This window comes from Octopus sinensis, linkage group LG11, assembly GCF_006345805.1.
Source record: "Octopus sinensis linkage group LG11, ASM634580v1, whole genome shotgun sequence".
NCBI classification, from domain to species: Eukaryota; Metazoa; Mollusca; class Cephalopoda; order Octopoda; family Octopodidae; genus Octopus; species Octopus sinensis.
In genome coordinates, this window is record NC_043007.1 from 22,511,258 (window position 1) to 22,528,017 (window position 16,760).

General features: G+C 40.9%; 1 protein-coding gene across 2 annotated transcripts in view; it reads left to right on the forward strand.

Annotated features, from left to right (window-relative positions):
• The window catches only part of LOC115217059 (kinesin-like protein KIF27), a 103,044-nt gene that overhangs the window by 78,286 nt on the left and 7,998 nt on the right, over nt 1-16,760 (forward strand). For both annotated transcript variants that reach the window (XM_029786642.2, XM_029786643.2), the window contains 6 exons: nt 389-488; nt 2,921-3,063; nt 4,839-4,935; nt 8,060-8,164; nt 10,556-10,770; nt 14,702-14,813. In XM_029786642.2, the coding sequence (XP_029642502.1) occupies nt 389-488; nt 2,921-3,063; nt 4,839-4,935; nt 8,060-8,164; nt 10,556-10,770; nt 14,702-14,813 (772 nt within the window). The remainder of the gene's footprint in view (nt 1-388; nt 489-2,920; nt 3,064-4,838; nt 4,936-8,059; nt 8,165-10,555; nt 10,771-14,701; nt 14,814-16,760) is intronic.

The window sequence follows — 16,760 nt, forward strand, 5'->3', positions numbered from 1 at the left end:
GCGGACTCGCGGTCGGAGGATCGCGGTTTCGATTCCCAGACCGGGCGTTGTGTGTGTTTATTGAGCGAAAACACCTAAAGCTCCACGAGGCTCTGGCAGGGGGTGGGATGGCGACCCCTGTTGTAGTCTTTCGCTCCAACTTTCTCTCACTCTTTCTTCCTGTTTCTTGTCTCCGACTTCCTACGCAATCGCTGACCCTGGATGCACATTCAAACATCCGTCGATGCTCTCGGTGTCGGGAGTTGTTCAGCTAAAAGTCTTCGAGGCGGTGCCCCAGCATGGCCACTGTCCAAAGACCGCAACAAGTGAAATATAAAAGATTCCCATTACTTAATAAGAAGCACACCTTGGCCCTTACTCAAAAGTTTTTCCTTCTTTAATTGGACAGAATTGAAGACTTGAAACTGTCTGTACTGAAAATGAAGCAACAACATGAGACTTTGCAGAGAAAATTAAAAGAAGAACATGACAAGAAATCTAAAATAGAGGTAAAGTTTCAAGATTTAGTTTTGCTTTGTTTTGTGCTTTTTTTTTGTTGTTGTTTTTGTTTCTACTATTTGTCTTAATTTTAGTGGGTGGATGTTTAACCTCAAATTAACTTTTATCAGTTTCTGAATATTATTTTCATAAAAGATATGTATAAATAATGAATGAGTGGTGTGGTGTTTGTGGTGTTATGGGCTGTGATGAGCTATGTGGTGTTGGTGGAGAGGATTGCAGATGAGGCAAATGGAAGTGAAGACTGCAAGGGCTGGCAGAAGAGGTATAGGGGCATGCGTGGGCAAAAAGCATGATTGGGGAGTTTGATGAAAGACAGTAGCGTGCAAGGACATGTTTATGTCTTGACAGTGATCGCTCATCCCGCCGAGGTCGACAGGTAAGGTCTCTGTATTTCTTTCTCCCTCTTGCTTCTTTTACTGTCGTCTTTTTCCTCCATCACACTACAAGAGGAAATTGAACCGGTGAGTGTGTTAGATAATAATGCATTTACACTCTTGATATCAACCCAGCTGAAACTGCCTCTGGCCCTGTAGTACAAATGTCTTTTTTTCATAAGTTTTGAATTAAAATCTTCCACCAAACCTTAGTCACAATTTATGTTCCTAACACTAGCTGAATGATAACAAAGTTATTGTACTAAATTCTTTGTTATATTTAAAGTAACTGAAAGAAACACAGAGCATCTCAACAAAAATATGGTAACAAAAGAGTTAAGACAATACGATTCTCCCCAGACAACAAAATATCCTTTACTTGTTTTAGCTATTGGACTGTGGCCATGCTGGGGCACAACCTTGAAGGGTTTCGTTGAACGAATCAACCCCAGTACTTATTCTGTTTGTCGCTTTTGCCAAACAGCTAAAATAACTGGTGCTCTGTTAGTTAGGACAACACCAGTTCCAGCTGATCCGATCAACAGGCCAGACTGCTCATGAAATTAATGTTCAAGTGACTGAGCACCCCATAGACACATGTACCCTTAACATAGTTCTCAGGGAGATTCAGCATGGCACAGAATGTGACAAGGTTGGCCCTTGAAGTACAGGTAGTCTTCATTCTTGCCAGCTGAGTGGACTGGAGCAACATGAGATAAAGTGTCTTGCTCAAGGACACAGCATGCTGCCAAGAATTGAACTCATGACCTTATAATTGTGAGCCAAATATCCTAACCGCTTAGCCACAGGCCTCCACCTCTGAACTGCTTAGTTATAAGCAAATAAACAAACCAGCATGTTTGTCAAGTGGTGGATAGTGGGGTCAAACAAACACACACACACACACATAGGCTTCCATACAGTTTCTGTGTATCAATTGCACTCACAAGACATTGATTGGCCCAGGAATATAGTAGAAGATACCTGCCCAAGATTCCACAAAGTGGTATTGAACATGAAACCATGTGGTTGCAAAGCAGTCTCGTAAACCAGTCAGTCCCCAGACCCACAGGCTTCTTGTTTTATATGATAGAGATGATAAAGCAGTATCAGTGATCTCTGCAGGTCCTACATGGTTGGTGTGTTTGACTCAGTTTGATAGAACATCTCTAGAGAAACCATGGTAAGGGAAGGAAATTCTTGTTGCAGTTTTATGGCCTAATTATGTGAAGGGTCAGATTGGATTGGATTGTCCATGTTTAGTCTACTGCAGGATGAAGGTCTCAGCATGTTCTCTCCATCAACCATGGTTTGATGTGGGGACCATGAATTTGAACCTGTGGTCATACTGGTTTGGTCTACCATGCTATGCCTACAGAGAGCTGAATGAGAACAGTGTACTGCCATGGCTCCAGTAAAGGGTTGGGTTCAAAATTCCAATACAACTAAGTCCAACACAAGACACCTGGAGAAAGCTGAAGTGTACAACAGCCTAAACACAGAGAAAGCAGCGGCCAAGATTAGGACACCGTCTGACTAATATAAAAAGAATACATAATATAATTCCTTGTCTTAGAAATAAAGAATTAAATAAGGAGGAAGGTCTCAGCATGTTCTTTCCACTAACCATGGTTTGATGTGGAGGCTAAGAATTTGAGCTTGTGATCATACTGGTTTGATCTACCATGCTATGCCTGCAGAGAGCTGAATGAGAACAGAGTACCCTCGTGAATTCAATAAAGGGTTGGGTTCAAAATTCTGATACAACAACTTGAGTTCAGCACAAGACACCTGGAGAAGGCTGGAGTGCTCAACAACCAAAACGTAGAGAAAACAGCAATCAAGATGAGAACACCGTCCAACTAATATAAATGTTATACTTAATACAGGCATTGTATGAGGCATTCTCTTCTTCATGTTACTGATTCAGCTTATCCTTCGCAATTTTGAGACATAACATTGTCAAGATGAACTTAGGCAATGAATATGTCCCAACCCTTCGTCTTGTAGATTTGGCTGTATTTATCATTTCTCCTTTTTCCCAGCGAGTGATGCAGCGAGAGAAAGTTCGTGTGAAGCAACTGGAACAGCGTAACCTCCAGCAGCAGAAAATCTTGAAAAGGAAGAACGAGGAAATTGCTCAAGCTCAGCGTAAACTACGTGGTGCTTCCTTGCCTCGAATTAACAGGTAAAACCTTCTGTTTCCTTCTGGAAGAGATATCTCTGTGTGTACATGTGTGTATGCGTGTGTTTATATATTGGTTAGTGTGGAGGCGCAATAGCCCAGCGGTTAGGGCAGCAGACTCGCAGTCATAGGATCACGGTTTCAATTCCCAGACTGGGCGTTATGAGTATTTTTTGAGTGAAAACACCTAAAAGCCCCACAAGGCTCTGGCAGGGGGTGGGGTGGCAATCCCTGCTGTACACTTTCACCACAACTTTCTCTCACTCTTTCTTCTGTTAGCCAGCAGGGTGGCATCATGACCTGACACATTTGTAGGCTTAATAAAAGCGAAATAGAGAAAAGAATGAAAAAAATGTTATTAAACCTACAAATGTGTCAGATCATTTTGCCCCACCCAGCCATAGAAAACCATGCCAAATCAGACTGGTGTCTGGTGCAGCCCCTCACCTTGCCAGGCCTGGTCAAACCATCCAACTCATGTCAGCATGGACAACGGATGTTAAATGATGATGATGCTGAGTGAGTGTGCATATATTACATTGAGAACAAGTGTCTGTTTAAGTCATTATGGTGCTTGATAGCAGACCAAAAGGTCACTGGTTCATAGTTTGTCTTTGATGTATATGTGAAATTTTTAATCCAGACATCTTTTTCTCTCCCTCCATTTTTTTCCTCTCTCCATTGTTTCCCATCCTCATTCCTTTCTGTAGAAGATCATAGGTTTGAAACATCAAAAACTTCTTCCATTTTCCATGAGCGTTAAACTAATACATCTTGTTTGTTGTTCTCTCACCTGTCTTTCATTCTTTGTATAATTTCAAGCCCTCCCCCCCACACACAAACATATTCAACATATGGAACTGTTAATCCAGACACACTTCTCTCTATTTTTTTTCCTTTTTCCATTTCTCTTTTCTTCATTCCCTTCTGTACAAGAGCATAGGTTTGAAACATCAAAGACTTCTTCCATTTTCCCTGAGCATCAAACTAATACACCTTATTTGTTGTTTTCTCACCTGCCACTGTCTTTTTTTTTTTTTTTGGTGGGTGGGTGACAGCGTACAATTTTAAACTATATTATTACAATGCATCCATATATGTTTTAGTATTTAAAAAAATTTTTGTTGATATTCTTTTTTTTCTTTTTAATTCTAATCATGATCATCTCATTTGTAATATTATGCAAACTTGGAGCCCAGCAGAAAGTCACAAATTTAAAGAGTTTTGGCACCTAAAATGAAGTAGTTTTGAAGGGCAATATCAGTTTGCCTTATTTTCGGCTTCATATGACCTCACCTTCATGTGAATCAGAAAGGAAACTTCCATCAAAGTTTCCTTTTCTGATTATTGTTATTCTTGATGTTGATGGTTATGGTGGCAGTGGTTGTTTGTTCTTTCTCAAACCATGCCTGACTCATAAAGGCCGGTTTCCCGGTTTCCTTGGCGTATAGGTTCCCCACCTGGACGGGACGCCGGTCCGTCGCAGGTGAGCTGCAAGATGCAGCAGGAAAGAGTGAGAGAAAGTTGTGGCGAAAGAGTCAGCAGAAGTTCGCCATTACCTTCTGCCGGAGCCACGTGGAGCTCAGGTGTTTCGCTCATAAACACACACATCGCCTAGTCTGAGATTCGAACCCGCAATCCCTTGACCGCAAGTTCGCTGCTCTAACCACTCGGCTATGTGCCTCCATGGTGGCAGTGGTGGGAATGATGATGTTGATGGTGATGGTGATGGTAGTGGTAAGGGGAAATTATTCGAAACTGTCTTCTGTTTCTGGCAGTGGTAACCATGACTCGATGGAGGAGAAGAAACGGCAGCTGGACCTTGAAGTTGAGAAAATACTAGACCAGCGCCAACAGCTTGAAGAACTTCAGAAGGTTTGCTGTTTATGTCTTTTTTTTTTTTTACTAAAAAATTTGAAGGGTGTTAAATTTGTGTTTTGTTATAACCTCATAACCTACTGGTTTGTTGGGACACCGTTAAAAGACTCCCCTTCAGTAATTTCCTGTTGCTTTTACAACACCCTTGGTATGAATTAAGATCAATATTGTAAGCTAATGAAACCCTTGGTAGTAGTAATGTATCTACTGCCTACACCAATGAACTTTAATTCCCCGTGGCACCTGTATACGGCTAAGTTGACTGAGTTGCTCAAAATAGTGTTTTCCAGGGACAAAATGCAGTGAATTTCTTATATTACCATATTTGATGGCATATAAGACACACTTTTCCCCAATAAAAAAATGTCTCAAAATATCACTTTGTGCCCTATATGCAAAATTGGCCCTATATAATGTGCTTTTGGGTTGGATTGGATTGGATTGAATTGCTGATGCTCAGTCCACTGCAGGACAAAGGCCTCAGCATGTTCGCTCTTCCATCCACAGTTTGATGTGGTGGCCATGAATTTGAACTTGAAATCATACTGGTTTGATGACCCCCCCCCCCCCCGCCACACTGGCTCAACATGGCATAGCAGGGGGTTGCAGTTTTTTATTTTTTTTATTTTTTACACTCATATCCAATTACATCGTACCCAATGTCCAAATGATTCTTATTTTATTGACTCTGAAATGATGAAAGGCAAAATGAACCCTTCAGCAGCATTAAAGTAAGTTATAGGGTTTATATGCTAATTGCCTTATTTAAAAAAAACTCCTAATTAATTGAAATGTCCCTCTTAGTTGGAGAAAGAAAGCAAAATCAAAAAAGAAAAACATTAACAGCAGTTATTAGAGACTGTCAAAGAGAAAGGAAAGTAATTTCAATAAATGAAGAATTAAATTCTAAGAGTTAATTTATACGTTTCGAGGAAGGAAAGTCTTATTTATCTTTGTTTGCTGGGAAAGGACAACTATGGACATATTTCAGTCTGTTACACCTCATCAGCACAGCGTAGTCTACTGAAACCCTGTTTGATCTATTCACAAAGATTTTCCATCTTCATTATCTTCATTTTTTAATGTCCGCCTTCCTTGCTGGCATGGGTTGGACAGTTTAACAGGAGCTGGCCAGGCAGACTGCACCATGTTTCTGTGTCAGTTTTGGCATGGTTGTTACAGCTGAATGCCTTTCCTAATACTAACCACTCCGCAGTGGGGACTGAGTGCTTTTTAGGTGGCATGGTTTTTAGAGCTGGATACCCTTCCGAATGCAAATCACTTTACAGAAAATACTTGTTACATATACAGATAATTATTGGTCAGTGTAATTTGCATAATTAAACAATATATAAATAAGGGAAATAACTCAAATGGGCCAATACCACGAATTTTGAATAAATATATATTTTAAGTGGTGATATACTTAATATTTCGTTTTTGGATTCAGTTTGCAAAATTCTTTATATATATATATATATATATATACCCAGTGTAAGCTATGGACACATAAGAGGTGCAGCAATGTCAAAGGTAGGCTAACTGGGAAGATAGTTTTTGTATGTGGCAGATGCTCAGGAGCATTAACCTCCGAAAATCTGCAGAAAATAACTTCAGTCACTTTCCAAGGGGAAAAACTAGAAGTAGTTGATAGCTTCCGTTATCTAGGTGACCAAGTCAGTAGTGAGGGTGGGTGCGCTGAAAGTGTAACTGCTAGAATAAGAATAGCCTGGGCAAAGTTTAGGGAGCTCTTACCTCTGCTGGTGACTAAAGGCCTCTCGCTCAGAGTAAAAGGCAGACTGTATGATGCGTGTGTACGAACAGCCATGCTACATGGCAGTGAAACATGGGCCGTGTCTGCCGAGGACATGCGTAAGCTCGTGAGGAATGAAGCCAGTATGCTCCGATGGATGTGTAATGTCAGTGTACATACTCGACAGAGCGTTAGCACCTTGAGAGAAATGTTGTACCTAAGAGGCATCAGTTGTGGTGTGCAAGAGAGACGATTGTGCTGGTATGGTCATGTGGCGAGAATGGATGAAGATAGGTGTGTGAGAAAGTGCCAATCCTTAGCAGTTGAGGGAACCCGTGGAAGAGGTAGACCCAGGAAAACCTGGGACGAGGTGGTGAAGCACGACCTTCGAACTTTAGGCCTCACTGAGGAAATGACCGGCGACCGAGACCTTTGGAAATATTCTGTACGTGAGAAGACCAGGCAGGACAAGTGAGCCCAGCCCACTTATGAATGCCTTTCCTCCCTTGGACACAAAGACCTGTTGAGGCAAGCGAAGTCGATATAGAACCTCATCCGACGACAGGCATGTTGGGGCAAGCGAAATCGAAATCGAAGTCAAAATCGAATTGAACCAGCCAGGATCCCTGGTCTGGTGGTACGTAAAAAGCACTATCCGACTTGTGGCCGATGCCAGCGCCGCCTCCACTGGCTTCTGTGCCGGTGGCACGTAAAATACACCAATCTGACCGTACGACAGGCACCCATGCCAACCCCCTTGCTTGCGAAGACATGTTGGGGCAAGCGAAATCGAATTGAACCAGCCAGGTTCCCTGGTCTGGTGGTACGTAAAAAGCACTATCCGACTCGTGGCCGATGCCAGCACCGCCTCGTCTGGCTTCCGTGCTGGTGGCACATAAAATACACCAATCCGACCGTGGCCGTTGCCAGCCTCGCCTGGCACCTGTGCAGGTGGCACGTAAAAAGCACCCACTACACTCACGGAGTGGTTGGCGTTAGGAAGGCATCCAGCTGTAGAAACACTGCCAGATAAGACTGGAGCCTGGTGCAGCCTTCTGGCTTCCCAGATCCCCGGTCGAACCGTCCAACCCATGCTAGCATGGAGAACGGACGTTAAACGATGATGATGATGATATATATGTATATATATATATATATAAATAAGGCACAAAAAGAAAATGACTCTCCCCAGACATAACAGGATATACTTAATGTTTCATGCAAAAAAAAAAGAGAGAAAAGAAAGGAGAAAAATATTTCCCTCTTAGTTGCACAAATTAAACCAACACCTAGCGTAAATTGTTGGCAACTTATAAAGAAAAGGGGAGATAATTTTAATATTTAAGTGCTTGTGCTCTTCAATTTCAGGAACTGCAAAGAAAAGAAGACATAATCAGCAACAGGGAAGCCATGTTGGTTGAGAAAAGTGAATTGGAAATCAAGAAATTGCGGTCAAGTCAGATTATGAATAAGGTTGTTCTTTTCTTTAAAGTCTAGTTTCATTGTCTAACTAGCAGTATCGCCCAGCGTTGCTCGGGTTTGTTTTCACCCTTTAGAATTGGAATTTTTGAAAAGTAAAACTTTTGCTTAGTAGCTTGTTATTCTCTTTAAGTGAACATTTTTCTGGTTGAAATACTCCGAAAAATGGTGACACAGCAGTAAAAAAATCGTAAAAAATAGGGATTTTCATAGAAAAAGTGCACCTTTTTGATGTAAATAATTTTTGGTGTTAACATGGTCCGATTTGATTTTTTTCTTCTATGGAATGAAGAGCAAGCCTTCTTCTATCATACTCTCAATTTTGGTCAACTTGCGCCGCAGGGTCTCGGAGGAGATAGTGTTAGTTGAAGGCTACCAAACCTGCCACACACAGGCAACTTCAGCTTTATATAGAGAGAGATGGTTCTCTTATGATCATTATTGAAATGCCATGGTCAAATAGATGAGCCAATGTGATACACAAACTGGCTGGATTAAAAGCGTTATGAAATAGACAAGGCCGGTGGTCAGTCAAACTGGCTTTAACAAAAACCGGTCAGACAGAAATAGTCAGCTGGATGAATTGGTTGGTTAGATAAGTTGAAAGCAATGTTACTGTGATTGACCTGGTCTTATAGTCCCTTGATGATGTAGTTCAAAAGCCTCAGAATCTATATTATATTCTAGGTATGTATTCCAGAACTGAGGTGCATTACTATATTTGCCATAGTATTGTCATCATCATCGTCATCGTCATCGTTTTAATATTCACTTTCCCATGATTGCATGGGTAACACAGACTTTACTGAGGCAGGTTTTCTATGGCCAGATGCCTTTACTATCACCAACCCACACCTGTTTCCATGCAAGGTAATATTTCCCCATGGCCAGACATGATGTCAAGAAAAGAACCCCCCCCCCCCACACACACACACACACGCATACACTTATATATATACTCTTTACTCTTTTACTCTTTTACTTGTTTCAGTCATTTGACTGTGGTCATGCTGGAGCACCGCCTTTAATCGAGCAACTCGACCCTGGGACTTATTCTTTTGTAAGCCCAGTACTTATTCTATCGGTCTTTTTTGCCGAACCGCTAAGTGACGGGGACGTAAACACATCAGCATTGGTTGTCAAGCAATGCTAGAGGGACAAACACAGACACACAAACACACACATACACACATATATATATACATATATACGACGAGTTTCTTTCAGTTTCCGTCTACCAAATCCACTCACAAGGCTTTGGTTGGCCCGAGGCTATAGAAGACACTTGCCCAAGGTGCCATGCAGTGGGACTAAACCCGGAACCATGTGGTTGGTAAACAAGCTACTTACCACACAGCCACTCCTCCACCTATATATATATATATATATATATATATATATTTACATACACATGTATATTCCTTCTTCTTAAGCCATGCATGGCTCATAAGGGTCTGTTTCCTTGGCGTATGGGTTCCCCACATGGATGGGATGCCAGTCCATCACAGATGAGCTGCAAGATGCAGGAGGAAAGAGTGAGAGAATGTTGTGGTGAAAGAGTCAGCAGAAGTTCGCCATTACCTTCTGCCGGAGCCGCATGGAGCTTAGGTGTTTTTTGCTCATAAACATGTAAATATGTAAATATATATGTATGTGTGTGTGTGTGTGTTTATGCGTTTGTGTTTGTCCCCCCAACATCGCTTGACAACCGATGCTGGTGTGTTTACGTCCCCCTAACTTAAAGCCAGGTTTACAACCAACTCTTTGTGTGTGTTGAAGTTTGTCCTGGTTAGTTTTGTCAGGAATCATAAGAAATCTGTGCAGTACCTACAACACTATTTAGTGCTAAGCTTACCATGTCTTCAGGTCAATCACCTTGAATCGTGGATGTCCTAATCTGTCCCTATCTTCTAATGAAATGGAAACTCTTTCTAAACTTGCTACAGCTTGATCCTGTAGGAGAAACTTTTAAGTCAGGATATATAAGAGATAAATATATTCATTTAACCACTTAACATTCTTAGGATTACAGCTGTTTCGCAGCTTTCTCCATGCAGTAATAATTTTGGTGCGGAATAAAACCCTGTTTACATGTTTGCATTAATATGCATGTTATGTATTATACAATGCAATTGTATATTCACAACTCATTGCAAATAAAGAAAGCTTGCTCTTTAGACAAAGGTTGAGAAGTCTTTATTCCTAGCCCTTCTACCTGCCGCTTGCACACAATCCCAGGGTGCATTTAGGGCACTTTTCCAAACATCCACTGACATTGATGAGATAATAGAGGCAAAAATTCCTTCTGAAGATTTTCCAGGTGTTTTTCTTTGCATTTCATTATGTTTCGGTTTTAAAAATTATTTTCTGACCCAATATTTCTAGGATTTGATGGGTTTGTCTGCAAAACTGGTGTCAGTTGAAAAGACGATAGAGACCAAAAAGCTGGAGATGATCAAAGCGTCCCAAGACCAGGAAGAGACTGTACAGAAAGAAATCGATAAATTAAAGCAGGTTCGTACCAATCTTAAGGAGCAACTGGCAACCCTTGATGAAAAACTGACTGATGGATGTTTGCTTAGTAATCAAGAGGAGAGACGGTAAGGCTGCTTTCTTCCATTTCCACTCTTCATGGCATTTTTGCACTGCTTCTTCTCTTCTTCACTGCATCGTAGATCCAGAGCTGATTGCTGCACGTGCTTTGGATCAAGTTAATACTGTGAAAATACTAATAAAAATAAATACAAGCTTTCATATTTCTGGATGACAGTCTTATTTTGTTTATTTCATCTGTTTGTAACAAATTTATAGCTTTTTTTTTTTTCATAAGGAGTGGTTGTGTGGTAAGTAGCTTGCTTATCAACCACATGGTTCCAGGTTCAGTCCCACTGTGTGGTACCTTGGGCAAGTGTCTTCTACTATAGCCTCGGGCCAACCAAAGCCTTGTGAGTGGATTTGGTAGACGGAAACTGAAAGAAGCCCATCGTATATATGTATATATATATATATGTATGTGTGTCTGTGTTTGTCTCTGCATCATCGCTTGTCAAGCAATGCTGGTGTGTTCATGTCCCCGTAACTTAGCGGTTCGGCAAAAGAGACCAATAGAATAAGTACTAGGCTTACAAAGAATAAGTCCTGGTGTCGATTTGCTCGACTAAAGGCGGTGCTCCAGCATGGCCACAGTCAAATGACTGAAACAAGTAAAAGAGTAAAAGAGAGAGTAAAAAGAGTAAGATGCTTCATGATTAGAGGTCACCTTAACTACAAATGAAATCTTTTGCTGCATGGAGTTAAATACTTTCTTGTCATCGTTGCCATTAGAAACTCTCTGAACTAGTGATTGCTCCCTTAACTCTTTAGTGTTTAAACCAGCCATATCCGGCCCAAATTTACTACATGTTTTATATTCAAACTGGCCATATCTAGCCTCTCACACCTAACCTACAGTGACATTCTAAAAATAAACAATCATATCATTGAAGCCTCAAAGCTATAAGGTAATGCATGATTAATTCAAAACAATTTGAGTGAAAAAGTATTACATTTAATAGAGAAATTTGAACACCAAAGGGTTAAAGATCTGAAGTTATTGATGGCGTTTGAGAAAGGTTCTTTCTCATACCTTTACCTCCTTCATGTTAGTATGCACTGGGCAGTTTAACTGGAACCAGCAGACCAGAAGTCTGCACCAAGCTCCGATGTCTGTTTTGGTATGGTTTCTATGGTTGGATGTTCCTCCTAATACAATCACTTTACAAAGCATATGTAAGCATATGGATATGAAAATAAACAGATCAACATACAAACGGACAGGTACATAGGCTATAAGAACAGACACATATGGAGACATGGGTCCACACTTATAGAGATGCACATCCATACATAGAAACAGACATGCACACACAAGGAAACAGAGGTGCATACATATACAAACACATGCTCACATACACACATACATAAAAAAATACACAAACACGGACATGCAAACACATGAATATGCAGAATACATACATACAGATGCACACACATACATATATACATATGCATACACACACATATACATACGTACATGCATGCATGCATAGGCACACACACTGACCCACACATGCACACAAACAAACAAAAAGGAACGCAGTGTAAATAACGGACAGTCAAGACTATTGAAAAAGTTGCAAGACGCAACGAAAATTTTAGGAAAATAAAAATAAGAAGTAAATGGAAATTTTACTGGTGAGTGTGTTACATTATAAGGCACAAAAGAAAATGACTCTCCCCAGACACAACAGAATATGCTTCAACACACAAACTCATATAAAGAATCTTGCAAACCAAATCCCAAAACGAAATCATCATCATCATCGTTTAACGTCTGCTTTCCATGCTGGCATGGGTTGGACGATTTGACTGAGGACTGTTGAACCAGATGGCTGCACCAGGCTCCAATCTTGATCTGGCAGAGTTTCTACAGCTGGATGCCCTTCCTAAAGCCAACCATTCCAAGAGTGTAGTGAGTGCTTTTACGTGCCACCGGCATGAGGGCGTCAGGCAGTACTGGCAACAGCCACAAAAAAATCGTTTTTTTTTTTAACATGTCACCTGCACACCGGCACAAGTGCCAGTAAGGTGACACTGGTAATGATCGCGCTCAAATGGTGCTTTTTATGTGTCGCCAGCACGAACACCAGTTAGCCACTCTGGCAATGATCACGCTTGGATGGTACTCTTAGTGCTCCACTAGCACGAATGCCAGTCATCGAATTTGATTTCGATTTCACTTGCCTCAACAGGTCTTTGCAAGCAGTGTCCAATGTACGCATAAATGGGCTGGTTACACCCCTGGCTTATGGTTGTGATACATGTGCCTTGTTGTACCCTTATCAGACGGGTAGTCACGATGGGTATACTGGGCTTTGTATATTTTACCCCAGTTTCACTTTGATTGTATGCACTGCTCTCTCACTCAATAATAATAATAATAATAATAATAATAATAATAATAATAATGAATTTAATGTAAACAATGCCTCAGGTGCACCACAACTCATCAGATATATTTGGAGTGACACTTTTAATACCACCAGGTATTCTTCTCATCGCTTTCTCTGTTACTATTCTCTGTACCTGCTTGTTGCTTACAATTCGGTTCTTTCAACTTAGATTTTTTCATTTTTCCTTTTCTACCAGCTTGTTATTTTTATTTATTTTCATTGAATCTCTCTTTCTCTTTCGCTAAGAAATCGACTGTAGTCAAACCTAGAGAGAGAAAGATTCCACCCAAGTTTAACCCTTTAGTATTTAAATTGGCCATATCCGGCCAAAATAGTTAATCTGTTTTATGTTCAAACTGACCAGATCCAGGCTCTCACACCTACCCTACAATGTTATTCTACATTAGGTAATTACACCATCAAGATCTTGAAGATATGAGATAATGCATGATTAATTCAAATCAATGGGAATCAATAAGCATTATGTTTGAGAGAATAATCTGAACACTAAAGGGTTAAATGCTCCAGATGCACTGTATGCCCCTGTGGTACCCCTATAGCTTCAGCAGGAGTTGAGCAACCAAGGCATGTCAATGCAAGAACGAATGCCTTCTGGTAATCATTCAAGCTCTCTGAGCTCAGGGTTGCCAACATCGGTTTTGCTTCTCATAATTTCAGGGCTGATATATAAAGAATATAAAGAAACGGGCCATAGCAGTGGATTAACAGAATTGTCAGAAGAACAGGTTTTCACAAGCAGGGTTTATTGTCCAATGAAGGAAAGGTATGCCTGAGTGGGCTGGTTACACCACAGGTATAGGCCACAGGTTATGGTCTCATCAATACATTTTTCTACAGTTCCTAATAATATTTAATTATAAAAATGTAATAAGATTATTTTAAAACATCGAAAGGCAAGGAGGGTCCATCTGAGTAAAATAGGAATCAAAGGGGTACACAGGTAAAAGAAACGGTTGAGAATCACTGATATTACAATAGAGTATATTAGAGTACTCTATTGTAATAGAGTACTCTATTGCAATAGAGTGCATTAGAGTACTCTATTGCAATAGAGTGCATTAGAGTACTCTATTGCAATAGAGTGCATTAGAGTACTCTATTGCAATAGCGTACATTAGAGTACTCTGTTGTAATAGAGTACTCTATTGCAATAGAGTATATTAGAGTACTCTATTGTAATGGAGTATATTAGAGTACTCTATTGTAATGGAGTATATAAGAGTACTCTGTTGTAATAGAGTACTTTATTGCATTAGAGTACTATATTGTAATAGAATACTTTAGAGTACTCTAATGTCATAGAGTGAAAGAGGGAATAAGAGAGAGAGACAGAGAGATAGGCTGACACTCTGATAGTCAATCAGAGAAGGACACAGACAGGCAGACAGGTAGAAAGACTCGTTCTGTTAGTGTTTTACATGAGGCCTTAGAATTCTAAAGCTCCTCACCTTTGTGTGTCTGGCATGAGCTGGGATGCTGCTCTGCTGTGTGATGCTGAACCCTTCCCTATCACTTGTAGGTTAATAGAGCTAGAGGAGGCTGTTGAAGAACTTGACGCTGCCATTGAGTATAAGAACAAGACCATCGAAAGCAGGCAGATGGAACTTCGGCAATCTTGGTTCTCTGTGCAGGTAAGCTTACATTATGTTTCTTTTTTTTTATGTTGTTTTAATGTTTTGATTAATTAATCTTCAACCCCAAGTTCTAATCAATCAGTGTAGCCCCTAATCAAATCCCTTTTGGTACCTGTTTTAATGCCCTGTTCAAATATTTTTTGACATATTTTCTTTATTGTTCAACCCTATGTTAACCCTGTTTTATCAAGCCCTAATCAAATCCCTTTTTTGAGTGTATGTTTAGATTGTTTAGATTGTATGTTTTGATTGTTGAACCGCAGTTGATCAGATTCCTAATTAGATCCCTTTATTTTTTCAATGTTTTGCTTTAATGTTGTTCAGCCATGTGTTTTCCCTAATCAATCAAAGCCTGAATCGTTGTCGTCGTTGGCGGCGGCGGCGTTGTTTAACGTCTGCTTTCCATGCTCGACGATTTGACTGAGGACTGGCGAATCAGATGGCTGCACCAGACTCCAATCTGATCTGGCACTGTTTCTACAACTGGATGCCCTTCCTAATGCCAACCACTCTGAGAGTGTAGTGGTTGCTTTTACGTACCACCGGCACGAGGGCCAGTCACGCAATACTGGCAACGACCTCGCTCGAATCTTTTTACACATGCCACCAGCACAGGTGCCAGTAAAGCAATGCTGGTAACGATCATGCTTGAATGGTGCCTTTTACATGCCACCGGCATGGAAGCCAGTTAACCGCTCTGGCAACAATCACGCTCAGATGGTGCTCTTAGCACCCTACTAGCACAGGGCTCAAGTCCCGGTACGGCGACGCTGGTAACGATCATACTCGAATGTCAGCACCAATTGATCAAAGACATTCTAACTGTGACCATCCCATCTTTTTTTTCCTTAAATCATACAAATCCTTTACTTGTTTCAATCATTGGACTGTGACCATGCCAGGGCACTGCATAAAGGGTTTTAGTCAAACAAATCAACCCCAGTATTCATTTTTAAAGTCTGGTGCTTCTATCAGTCATTTTTGCCAAACCACTAAGTTACAGGGATGTAAACAAACCAACACCAGTTGTCAAGCAGTGGCAACGAACAGAAATAAACATGCATATACACACATGTATCTGAGCCTTGTGAGTGGATTTGATAGACAGGGCAGAGAGTAACTGAAAGAAGCCCATCACACACACATAGAAGTTATATATATCATATCATACCTATTTCATTATTCCCCACAAGGAGCTAAACACAGAGGGGACAAACAAGGACAGACAAACAGATTAAGCCGATTATATCGACCCCAAAAGGATTAAAGGCAAAGTCGACCTCGGTGGAATTTGAACTCAGAACGTAGCAGCAGATGAAATACCACTAAGCATGTCGCCTGGCGTGCTAACGATTCTGCCAGCTCACCGCCTTATATCATATCATACCTTGATACTGTGTGGACTAAGATCCCCATTGACAGGTCCCTGATATTTAAAACTGAAGTGTTAACACATATGGTATGCAAATTAGTGACCCCAGTTTTCTGTAGCTGCTGTAATTGTTGAATATATATATAGGCGCAGGAGTTGCTGTGTGGTAAGTAGCTTGCTTACCAACCACATGGTTCCGGGTTCAGTCCCACTGCGTGGCACCTTGGGCAAGTGTCTTCTGCTATAGCCTCGGGCCGACCAATGCCTTGTGAGTGGATTTGGTAGACGGAAACTGAAAGAAGCCTGTCATATATATGTATATATATATGTATATATGTATGTGTGTGTATATGTTTGTGTGTCTGTGTTTGTCCCCCAAGCATTGCTTGACAACCGATGCTGGTGTGTTTACGTCCCTGTCACTTAGCGGTTTGGCAAAAGAGACCGATAGAATAAGTACTGGGCTTACAAAGAATAAGTCCCGGGGTCGATTTGCTCGTCTGGATGCGGTGCTCCAGCATGGCCGCAATCGGGTGGCTGAAACAAGTAAAAGAGTAAAAGAGTAAAGAGTA